Here is a 12,758-nt window from a genome sequence, read left to right as displayed (position 1 = left end):
GATATCAATCGATAGGTAAAAAAAAATATGCACCCTCTTTTTACTCTTGTTGTTTGAACGAGGAGATTGATCTGAATCTCTGTTTTTGTCTTTTTTCTTTCTATGAGACCGTGCTCTCAGTGCAACCTTTTTCTTTAGTGGTAATTTTGATCTAAAAACATGGTTTTAAATTAAAATATATATTTATTTCAACAAAAAAGAAAGAAAGAGATAAAAAAAAATACCTTATCGCTGTGTGAACTATTACTCCCTCTTGACAGTGTTCGGGTAACCGAACCGTTTCTGTTGTCGAGCTGTGAATGATTGTCACACTCTTCAGTTTTACGTCCGATTTCTTGCCTAGGAGTCGGGTGCTCCCCACCTAAAAAATTAAAAGTGAATTTAATACATTGGACATACAATATAAATTCAAGCATGACCCAATAAACCAAAAATTCGGGCAATTTCGAGCCAGAAATTACTAATTATGAATTATATGACAGATTTACATATCTTTTATGATAATGTAAATTTAGCACTAGCTTGAATAATCTTCTATTTTAACAAGGTTTTTATTAGTTTTTACAATTACTTTTAACGAAAATAATTGGCAAATATGTGGAGAAAATACATACATACATAATATTATGTGGAAGTATTCAAAAGCATATGTTTACACAAAATTATAAATTCGAAAATTAATTAGCGTTTTAAAACAAACCACTACATCAAGTGAACATATTATATGTACATATGTATGTAAGTATAACAATTTTACAAGAAACCAAACACAACTTTGTGTATTTTATCAATACAAAATTACGTATTCCACTTACTCGAAAAAGAAACAACAGTTTCACATTCTTGATTAATAGATTTTTTAGACATTTTGGACTGATAAAAAAATAATAAAACCTTAAGAGAATTAACATATAAAAATAAAATGATAATAGATTATTGTTTCGGCTGAATGTGATTCAATTAAACTCACCAATAATGCAACCACGACTAAAATAATCAACGCGACTGCATACCAATGATCTCCAATCCATCTCTTAAAACTACTGAGACTCTCTTCAGATAACAATAACTTTCTCAATGTGGCGAGCGGACCGGACGGATCAACCTCTCTACACTTTTGAAACACGTCACAATATCTAAAATAGAAATTCAACCATAAGTAAACATACATATATATTCAAAAGCATGATAAAATCAGAGACTTTCATAAATATTAATTTACCCGTTATATTCATTACAAGGAGTTCCGGGCTTCGCATACATATCAGGCACGTCATAAGGTGGACTGTTCCATTGGTATGAAGAGCGGCACGGGTTTCCAGCTCCTGGAAGCTTGCAGCAAAGATCGCAAGCTCGATCGGCACTACATTGGCATGATTCCAATCCGTAAGCTAAGCAGATTGAGCCAGTGCATTCCTAATATGAAAAAACAATAAATAAAATAAAGTAATATTACAGAAACGTCAAAAAATTCGAAATTAAACTTACCCCCATGTAGCAAACAAAACCATCATCGCAAACTGTTCGATTCGGTTTACTAATACTCGGTGGGCAGTGAGGTCGGCGACCATCACAGTGAGAAGAATCACGACATCCATTATCAGTGCGACATTCGTCTCCGAAGCGCAGAGAGCATTGCGATGTACAGCACGGTCCCTAAAAAGTTTTCAAGTCATGTGAAAATAGCCCGAAAACATCATAGATGGCTCGTGTTTATGAACAGTTCAATACCTGAGAAGGACTGCATACGCTACGAGGAGTAAGACGACATGGAGTTTCTCCGGGTGGTGGATGTCTTCTTTGAGGATAGCAGCACGGATCACGACAGTCTCCTTCCCATCCACAATCACATTCTTCGCCCTCTTCCACAACTCCATTGCCACAAAGTGATATTTGAGGTTCTGTAAATATGTAATAAAAATTTATGTATAATATATAAATCATTTTCCTATGAAACGATTGCATGAACAAAAAATTTTCAAATTGAAATTTAAACAAAAGAAGTATATTTTATGTATGGAAATAAGTTTCAATACTCAAATAATGCATTTTCATAGACATTACCATTTTTCAGATATGTTAAATTTACAGATATTACTAACAAACTAACCAGTAGATTCTATAACAGAATCACTAATAACCATACGAACACACTTGTGAAGAGTCTCGGTGATTACAACAAAATGTCTATACCCTTCAGGTATAAACACAGATTACCTAAACACAATCTGCTTTAGGTCATCGACTTTAGAGAGTCTTTAATTAATATTATGTAGATGTATTATGAGCATTTATAAGAATTGTAAATAGGTTTTTGAGCTCTTTTTCCTATTATGCTGTACATTAACATTAGAATAATATAATACTATGATTACTAACCAAATAAAATAAAATTGTAAAATAGAAAATGATCAGTAGATCAGTAGCTATTAAAATAGATATAAGATGTATTGTGAACATAATTTCGTAATAATAAAAAGCATTTAAAAATCAAAAAAAAAAGAAAAAAAGTTGAATGTTTATTTAAGTATATCCAATGGGTAAATAGTAAAATTCAATTCATACCTGTAAAACAACCTTTACTGGATCTTGCTTTATTGTTGAGAACTGGATTGATACTTTTTAGCGAGCATGGAGAAAAATGATTATTATTTCTTTTATCGCCACTGGTAGCTCTGGCAAACATGATAAAATTGCCGTCTTCACCGCCTGGTGTACAAACATCGGGATCGTGCTAAAAATGATTTAAAAATAAATAATACATATGTACATATATATATAATCAATAAGAATATTGCTATAATTCCTTACCGGTGAACCGAAATTGTGACCGATTTCGTGTGCCAGAGTAACATGCGAAACTGCAGGAGGAACATGTTTACCGTAGTTCAACAATGTTACTATGCCGGTATTCAATGATTTCAAACTTCCTCTGTAATGCTACAGAAATAAAATTTTAGTTAGTACGTTTATTTCCACAATATTTTTTATTGATACATCAAGTTCTTACTCCATTCTTTTCACACACGCCTCCAGCATTTTTCAAATCTCCAGTCCACGCCAGGCCAAGAGTGCCCATTTCGAAATCTCGATACGTAAACATGTACGCTAAACAAAATCCATCATAGTCTTCCTCTACAAATATACAAATATAAGTTTGATTATATAAATTATACAAAATCGGAATGTATTTAAAAAAAAAATGAAAAGAATGTATACCTGAAAACAGTTCAAGGAATTTTTCAACTCCATAATTGTTCGGAAATCGATACAAAGGATCCTTCACGGCATCTACGGTGTGAACTTTAATTCTTTTAATCATAAAGGTGATATTATCAGGCTTTCCATCTTGATTAAAATCTGAAAAAAAATTTATTTGTAATTATAATAATATATATTATCATCATTCACAGCCATTCGCCATCACTATTGGATGAAAGCCTCACCAACACGCTTTCATTCGTCTCTGTTTAGAGCAACTCTCATCCATCTCATCCCACACATTTTCTCCGATTTCATTTCCTCTACGGCCTTCCTTACACCCTTTTACATTCGATCGCTTCTTTCGTTCTTCTAGCTACGTAACCCGCCCATTGCTATTTCAATTTCTTTACTCTCACCACTATATCAACCACCTTTGTTATATATTTTATCTCTCCTCGTTATTTATTTATTTTTTACATAGATATATACCAGGAAGCCTTGACAGGAAGACTCCAATACGCCTTCCTGGACAATTAATTACAAACAATGCGGCATTTTTTATTACATAAATCACTGAATTTCGAGAAGCTGAAGAACGCGATATAAACAATTAATTAATCCATTGACATCTATAGATTTAGATTTGTACATAATTTTTACAAATTGTACATACATTAAATACAGAAGGTTTGAGACAGCAGGTAGGATGATTTTTGGCCAATTTTGAGGAACCGTTTCAACAATTTTCAGACAAAATTAGCAAACTCTGATAAGAAACGATCGATTTGGAGTCACAAATATCCAAATCTAACCAGCAGTATAGCGGGATCGAACCCAATAATCACTTGGTGCTTAACATACATGCTACAACTGAGCCATACTGCTGGCTAAACCATGTTATGTTATGCCAAGCATTCAACATTTCATACTTCTGTAAGTGCACTAGACGTTGTGCAGCATTCTGGAATCCACACGTCATCACACATGACACATTGATCGAAGATCTTTTTCTTCAGGCACAGTGGAATTTTAGATTTAAATACAGCATTCATTCGATCCATTATAATTTCATAAGTCTCCTAATTTCATTTTCGGTGCCACTTTATTATGCGGTCTACCTTAACATATCGACTTAAGTATGCGATCTACCTTCACGTTTTTACTTTAATATGCGGTCTCACCGTCTCAGTTCTCGCGTGTGACATTGAGACTGAATAATACCGACCCTAACAACCTAATCTTAACCTAACCTAACCTGACCCATAAATAAATAGGTGTTGGCTGCTAGGATATGTTTTTTTTTTTGTGAAAATATTGATATAATAAAAATTAAAAAAACATATCTTAGCAGCCAACACCTATTTATTTAAGGGTCAGGTTAGGCTAGGTTAAGTTAGGGTTGGCCCTATTCATTTATGATTAGGTTGTTAGGGTCGGTATTTTCTTCGTTGCTGACGATATTTTGATAGAAATGCTTCGACAACATTATGTCAACAACAAAATTATAATAAATAGGTCGTTGCTATGATCCAAATAAAAAAAAATAGTCAGAGGTAGATCGCATGCTAAGGTAGACCGCATAAAGTAGCACCTCCTTTTCTTTATGTCATGTTAATAGAATTAAATGAAAACTTTACCTGTTACTCTGTATATAGAATTAACACGTTGTACATGTCTCGTCATGACCTCAATGCAAGCTTCTTCTGATCCGAATTTTTGGTAAAATTGATGATCTGCTTGCAAATACAACATGCAAGTAGTCTTTTTTGGATCAATGGTGGCTCTCTTATTGACATGTCGCAAAGCCGAATCGGTAACATTTCCCATCAGCGACGAAACAATAGTATAGCCGACAGGTTTTTTAGTAATAATATCGCCTTGAACGTTTATTTTCGACTTGATTTCGACGTGATTTTTAGAATTCGGCCGAGAAAAGGTGTCGCCGTAATTGTCATCATCGTAGCTGCTTATGAGAATGCCTCGCGTTCTATCAGTATTATTTTTTATCCTATTAATAATTGTTTCTAAATTTGAATCTTCGTTCTCACTGTAGTAAGGAACATATAAATCGATAGGAAGGCTCGGATTTTTCAATGGTGCAACATCTTCTAGTTCGTCATCCTCGTCCTCTATATCTGACAATTTGAACACTTCAATGTTATCGTCGCCGCTAGGTAACCATCTTTTAGCTCTGTTGAGCTTCTGTAAACTATCTATATTACTATCGACATTACTAAAATATTTCACAATTGTACCCTGATTCATAGAATTACGATTTTTTTTTTTATGTTTTTTTAATTGGTGTTTTGAAGCGACTTTACCGAGTTCTTTCATGTGCAATAAATGCGAAGCGCACGGTAAAGTACTGTTGTTGAGGGGATGAACGACGTCGGATGTTTTATATATGATGGAATGAATCTTCGGATGCGTTTTTCCATATCGATGGAGGGGTTCTACGTAGAAAACTTCATGGCGGGTGTATATCGTACCGTCGAATAAGCCATTCGAAGTGATAACTCCATGGACGAAAGAGTATTCATCGTCTGTAAAATTAACAAAAAAATATTATAACTAAGCTCAAAGAAACTACATAGTAGTAGAACTAGGGCTTCCAAGCCGGTTTAAACCGAAACCGAAAAGCCGGAATTTTTAACTCGATCAACCGACTTTTTAAGGTTTTCTTTAATTAATGTTGTTTTTCTCAAATTATTATAATTATTATGACTTTCAAAGTTCTATGAAAGATCAAAATAAATGTCTATATCCAAACTTTCTTCTTGAATGGGCGTATATTTCTTTGAACAACAAAAAAAGGTACAGCACTTAGCGGTGGATTTGAGATTTAGTTATGGACGAAGACCAGCTCATAAATCAATAAAATATTATTGAAAGTAGTTTCAATAACCTACACAAGGCCTTTCAAAAATTCGGTAAATTGGGTTTTCCATAAAATAAATTTTTCCATGTAGTTTTTGCGCGATCAGGTATAAAAGTATAGAAAATGTTATCGTAAGTTGTTGTTTTCAGCTTATAACTTTGAAAGATGGAAATATTTCATATTCAATTACGTTTTCGAACACAAATTCATCTCAGAAGTGTTCTTATTCGCGATTCCACGACTACAGTATTTTTACGAGGTAAGACATTATTTTTTTGATATATTCTTGATAGTAGCTTATTTAAATCATTTAATTATTTGTGCGTATTCAGGATCTACCATTTTACGGCTGTGATATATGTATTTATAATACGAATTTTATTAGTTCATAATGTTTATAACTCAATTTAATTTATGAACAATTATTTTTTTGCATAATATAATATGTATATTGACAAATTTTTTTCGATATAAAAATTTAAAACTTAAAAAAACATCTTAATTTTCTGAAACCGGTGAAAGCCGGTCAATCGGCTTTTTATTTGTAAAAAAACCGAAAACCGGCTTATTCTTTTGGGCGGTTTTTTGGAACCCCTATAATAGAAAATTTCATGAAAAATCACCGTCAAGTGTGCCGGAATAAACATTGCCGGGGTGGAATTGCAAAGGTCCTTGTGAACTGTGAAATTCAACATCATCAGCGAAAACTGAACTAGGATCCGGGCGAAGTTTCAAACGAAATTCCCTGAAAAAAAAAAAAAAGTGATATTCAAAACGGAATTTAAAGCGCAAATATCATACAAAAACAAGTCTATACCTATCGTGAGCTCTAAAGTTCAAATTCAATGGGTCGAGAGATGGAGTTCCTCGACGCGCTCTGTGTGCTTTCAAAATGGTGTGTTCATAGTCTGCAGCTTCCCAGTGTTTGACGAAATCATTCAAAACAAAACCTAAAACAAAAATAAAATACGTATAAACATACGAAACGTTAAATACGCGTACGTGTGCACGGGTTTACATGGTGATATTTTACTTTTTCACGAAAGATTTAGCCCTTCGAGCCAGAGTCAAAGGGCCGGAAGAATCCGGAATAAATATAAAAAAAGAGCGTTAGGGTCACTGGTAATGAAATATTTAAAAGGTTGACCCTTTCCGTCCAAAGTATTTACAGCCGAGTTTCACCGAAACGTTTTAATGCTACTTTGAAACTTTTGAGGATTTTTTTCGCCAAATGGAAATAAGAGGATAAAAACTTCGCAGTGTAGTTCAACAAAATAAAAAACAAATAAAAAAAAGAAAAATTTTGCATTCATTAATTTTGAATTATGTTTTGAATTTATTTCAACATAAATTCATGAGTTCATTTCATACAAAGTTTATCCAAGCAGAGCTAGATACTTTTTTCAGTATTGTATACATTTGCATATGTAATGATCCACGGAATTGACATTTATACGGAGAGCTCTGAGTAAGAGCCGTAAAAATCCTTTTTTATTAAATTTTTATAAAATATAAATTTACCATTGGTGCCATTTCATATTATCCGAAAGCGACAACTATGGGCAAACTTATACATTCATATGTACATATGTACCATTTATAAGTTTTGAAATTATATTAAACTAGTATTGTACCCGTTGATTTTAACGGGTGGGTGGTTTCGGAAAGGAATTGACAAAGGAATTAAAATAAAGCTATATGTTATATATAAATATTGTGTAAGGTAATTTATAGACGCGCGCGCGTATAATAATAATATATATAAAAAGAGACGAGACGCGTGTGGGTATGTGGCAGACGCGTGGATACACACCCAATCAGATCAAAGTATTCGAGACGCGGGGAAGTGGGGGAGGGTGGTGTGGAGCGTCATTTGACGACAGGCATGTGCGACGTTGGGCCGAGTCACGGGTGACACACACACATACACGCTTCTTTATTACGCACTATAATAATGCGCGCACTTTTTATTACGATTAATATTACGTGCGCCCGCGTGCCTATAAATTACCTTACTAAATGTGTATATATGTATGTATAACATATAACTTTATTTTAATTCGTGTATCAATTCCTTTGCGAAACCACCTGGTGAAATCAACGGGCACAACGCTAGTTAATAGTAAAAAGATGAGCGCTCATTAAACGCTACCCGTTCGTCCGCGTCGAAATGATGAATGAATGTGTCTTCGTGGATGTGTGTATGTATTTACGCTACCACGCAGCGCATCTGACGCTGTCGCCAACCGTTACAACTTGCTCAATATCAGGAGCACATGTGAGACGCTCCAGATTCCCCCACTTGCCCGCTACCCCGTGTCTCCTCGACACGACACTTCGTTCGTCACGCCACATCTCTTTGCATAACGGATACTCCTGGTATTCTTAAATTTGTTTTTTTGAAATCTCCATATTTTTCGATGCACTCGAAAAACAAACATACATACATCCCGTCCGTTTTTATATGTATATGTTACACCAAATCCATGAAATTGTCTATTACAAGCATTCGGCAAGAGAATTGCCGAATGCATGAAAAATGCAAGCACGTTGCCCAGTTCACGGATTCCGTAAATTCTTTGCCGAATGCGTGAACTGGACAGCGTGTTATATTATAACCAAGTGTCAAAGTGACAGCTGAATAAGGATGTTTAATTTAGTTTAATTTATATATTATTATGTATAATATGACTACATACATATGTTTCACTGTTAAAATATTGATCAAAATGTATAAAAACGACATTAATTTATGTATAAGTCATATGAGATGATCGAAACATATGTATGCAGTCATATTATACATAATAATATGTAAATTAAACATCCTCATTCAGCTATATCTTTGATACTTGTCCACGTTGTCCAGTTCTAAAAAACAACACCGGAGAGCTGCTGTCTATTTGCCGACTCCATGCTTTGAGCAGACAAATTCTTGGCGAATACACGCATTCGCCAAAGAATTTACGGAATCCGTGAACTGGGCAACATGTTTGCATTTTTCACGCATTCGGCAATTCTCTTGCCGAATGCGTGTAAAAGACAATTTCACGGATTCGGTGTAACATATATATATAATTAGACGTTGGTGGCTAATTTAGCGAGGAACTGTCTCAAAAATGAAATCGGATAAATTGGTAAATTGGAAACGATCAACTTGGTGTCACAAACATCCCATTCTGACCGACCACCAGCACTACAGAAAAACTTCGTTTTTATAGTTTTTTCACTTTGTAATCGCCGGCAACTAAGCACCCTTCCATATAAAGCTATACATTTTGAGGGATCGTGCTGTCACGCAAGCAATAAAATCACTGAGACGATCACGCCAGTCGGGTAACTTTATGGCTCGGACAACCAGTGAGTTGCCTGGTGTGACATGCTCCATACAACTGTATACATTTGATCTGGTCGCGCAACAAAGTCACCAATCAAGTTGCTCGCAAGTCACCAGCAGTGACGTGTCGTGGAAATCTCCCCGTTTTTATCACCCACAAGTGAAGTTGTATGGTACATTCCATTATTCAAGATTAAGTTGCGTAATGTATGGACACGATTAGTTTTGGCAAAACTAAATTTGAACATTGAGCACATGTAATTGTTGACTCGCCCTTGTATAATATAATACGAGCCGTTATTCATCCTCACAATTATTATACGGCGCACCCCGGAGGAGGAAGTTTGCCCTCTTGGCCGACATTGCATTAAATTAGACCCTTATTTTTTACCCGAAATGACACACTCTATCACCCCCAAAAGTATTGTACACCATGTCAGAGTGCGGCTCGGTAAACATATATAAATTCGAGCACGTCGCCAGGCAAACTTGACCCCAACTTCGATATCGTTTAAAATGAAATATGTCCGAGAGAAGACGCTGCGGGTACACGCCTCGGGAATAATTCCCGACTCGAGGCCAGATAATATTTCCCGGTAGCGAATGACTCGAGTTTTCGTCCCACGTCCCGAGTGTTTACACGAACGCTCGCAATAAAAAGGTGAAAAACATCGAGAGCGGAAAAGCGAGAACGGAGAGGAAAATCGGCGAAATCCGTCAGCGAGCTCCATTAGCATCGGAAATAATTAAAGAAGATGCGTAGTGGTTTTTGAGAACCGGGTCGACGAGAAAAACTGGTCCGCCCAAACCGAGAGAGACCTTGCCACAATCGATAACCTAATTGCATTCCGGCTATAGATATGTATGTATGATGCAGGGCCGCGCCTACCATATGTAAAAATGTGTGCAACGTACACAGGCAGCCGAAATATAAAGGCGGCCAAAAGAAATGAGTCGAAAAAATTATATTCCTTTAAAAATACGAAACAAAACATCGTGCTTTTTAAAAAGCATTTGGTTGTCTTGTTTTATACTTGCAGATTGCTGTTGCAAGTTATAACTTGTAACACACCCGAACTATAATTCGGGTAAATAACTGGACAGCAGGTATAGCTTAATTCCGCATAGAGCTAGGTCTTTTATTACAAACCTCCTTTACGTTTCACATTAAGACGTCTTTTTATATATCTTATGTTCTATTATCTATGCGACTGACGGATGTATTTTGTTTAATCATTTGAGTGCTGACGTCTTTTCGATTGAAAGCCTGCCGCGTTGAAAATTTCGCCAACATTTCCAACTAGAATTATTTAGAAATCCAATAGAAAGCAGGTATAAAAATTTTAGCTAATCCAAACAAACCCTAGATAACTACCGCTGAGGATTTCGAGTTTTGTAAAGGTGTGTTTAGACTCTCTAATATATCTTGCAACAATGTAAAATAAACAAATGAAGTCTATAAATGAACGTATTTTTCCAAAACTAGTTCCACCTTCTTCATTGTTGTTAAAATGTAATGCTCATAATCTAAATGCTAAGCTACAATCTAAAATACTCAGCAGTTAGGGTTATTCTGCTATGGTTATAAATTCAGAAATTCCGGTGTAAACCAGTCTTTATAAACGTTGACAAATGAATGAAACGAATTATATGACCCATGTTCAATGCGTTTTTTTTTCAATGCAATCTGGAAAGGCTTAGCGGGTAGAATTCTTGTTTACTTTTTACATGCTCAAAATACAACGACTATCGGCGTTTTTCAGGGCCATGGACTTATGCTTGATAAAATTGGCAAAACGCCGATCGGCGTTGGACAGCATTCAAAGAGATAAGGATACCGAGTTTTGGTTGGTCTTATCTAAGTTGGTTCTAGATGTGGAATTGAAGGTAAAAACAATATATTTTCATGAATGAACTTGAAAACGTTCAGTCTCACTGGTCTTCTGGTCCTGTTCAGAACGAAATGTTTTGGTTTTCTGTCTGTTTTTCAGGTTAATCTTTATTGTGATTAAAATTTTCAACACTATATTTCCTACACAATATTTATCACAAAGTGCGATTTTTGCACTACTCCCATGAACTTTATTTTTTTTAATAAAATGATTTATACAAATGCTGATAAAATTAAAGAGCGGCCGATTTAAGATTGTACACAGGTGGCTGAACTCCTAGGCGCGGCCCTGGTACGATGCCACTACTGTGCATAAATGTGCAGGCGAGCTCGTATACTATCACAATTGGTTACATCTGGATCTTTTCCTCGACACAACGGTGCTAAAACCACAATATTGAAGAAAAATGTAAACATGGCGTGACAACGTGACTGAGAAATTTCACGTTGACGATCACGAGCCAATTCGGTCACTTAATTGTCAAGCGTAAAAAGTGTCACACGTAGTTCAAGCCGGACAGTGGCGTGTCACACGGTTGTTTATAAGCATATTAAAAAAAAAAACAAGTATATTATGCACATATACACCAGTGTTTGTCACAAATTGTCAGGCCGTTATGTTAGAACTGAGTCGTAGACAACATTTAAAAAATAAGGTCATATAATAGGATCTTGAGTTACATCCACCAGTTACACTTGGCAACAGTGACGAACTATGACCTACATACAAATATCAGAACAGCCCCTTAATACTTCATATTACGCACATATGTACTCGTTGTATAAGAAGAGCCGAATAACTTGCTGGGTGTATATTTTATTTATTTTATTTTATTTTATATAGATATATATCAGGAAGACCTAACAGGAAAGCCCCGATGAGCTTTCCTAGTCAATTACAAACATCACAGCATTTTCTATTACATCAATCGCTGAATTTCGAGATTCTGAAGAACACGAAAATAGCTATTAATTAATTAATGAATTAATCCATAGAGACATCTATGGATTTAGACTTGTACATAATTTTTTACATATTTTACATAAATCAAATTGAGATATTAGTGACATAGTGGGTAGGATGGTGTTTGCCAATTTGATGGAGGAACCGTTTCAACAATGAAATCAGATAAATTGGCAAACTCAAACAAACCAATTCTGACCAGCAGCATTAAGGATTAGCACGGGATCGAACGGGCTAAATATAAACGCAACCACCGGGCCATACTGCTGGCTAAAGGTATATTTGTATGTATGTATGTGTATTAGGGATTTAAATTTTCCGTAAAATGTCATAAACCGGCAAACGGTAAATTATTTTTCCTACTACCTGTATACTGGTATTTTCCGGTAAATGAAAAAAAAAAACCTATTTTTTTCATGGACAAGTATGGAGATTTCAAAAATATTATAATTATCAGCAGTTCATAAGAATGCAGGATATCGTG

General features: G+C 35.2%; 1 protein-coding gene across 1 annotated transcript in view; it reads right to left on the bottom strand.

Moving 5' to 3' along the window:
• Nucleotides 1-12,758, bottom strand: part of Kul (Kuzbanian-like) — a 66,053-nt gene that overhangs the window by 1,895 nt on the left and 51,400 nt on the right. Inside the window, exons 2-14 of the mRNA XM_077434199.1 lie at nucleotides 6,900-7,032; nucleotides 6,706-6,827; nucleotides 4,842-5,747; nucleotides 3,220-3,360; nucleotides 3,011-3,135; nucleotides 2,812-2,940; nucleotides 2,566-2,734; nucleotides 1,732-1,901; nucleotides 1,489-1,656; nucleotides 1,223-1,416; nucleotides 971-1,136; nucleotides 225-361; nucleotides 34-151 (exon numbers count right to left, since the gene is read on the bottom strand). Coding sequence (XP_077290325.1) covers nucleotides 34-151; nucleotides 225-361; nucleotides 971-1,136; nucleotides 1,223-1,416; nucleotides 1,489-1,656; nucleotides 1,732-1,901; nucleotides 2,566-2,734; nucleotides 2,812-2,940; nucleotides 3,011-3,135; nucleotides 3,220-3,360; nucleotides 4,842-5,747; nucleotides 6,706-6,827; nucleotides 6,900-7,032 — 2,678 coding nt within the window. The remainder of the gene's footprint in view (nucleotides 1-33; nucleotides 152-224; nucleotides 362-970; nucleotides 1,137-1,222; nucleotides 1,417-1,488; nucleotides 1,657-1,731; nucleotides 1,902-2,565; nucleotides 2,735-2,811; nucleotides 2,941-3,010; nucleotides 3,136-3,219; nucleotides 3,361-4,841; nucleotides 5,748-6,705; nucleotides 6,828-6,899; nucleotides 7,033-12,758) is intronic.

Source organism: Arctopsyche grandis, chromosome 7 (assembly GCF_051622035.1).
Source record: "Arctopsyche grandis isolate Sample6627 chromosome 7, ASM5162203v2, whole genome shotgun sequence".
Lineage (NCBI taxonomy): Eukaryota > Metazoa > Arthropoda > Insecta > Trichoptera > Hydropsychidae > Arctopsyche > Arctopsyche grandis.
Note: the sequence above shows the minus strand (reverse complement) of the source record. Positions and strands in the feature narration are given on the sequence as shown.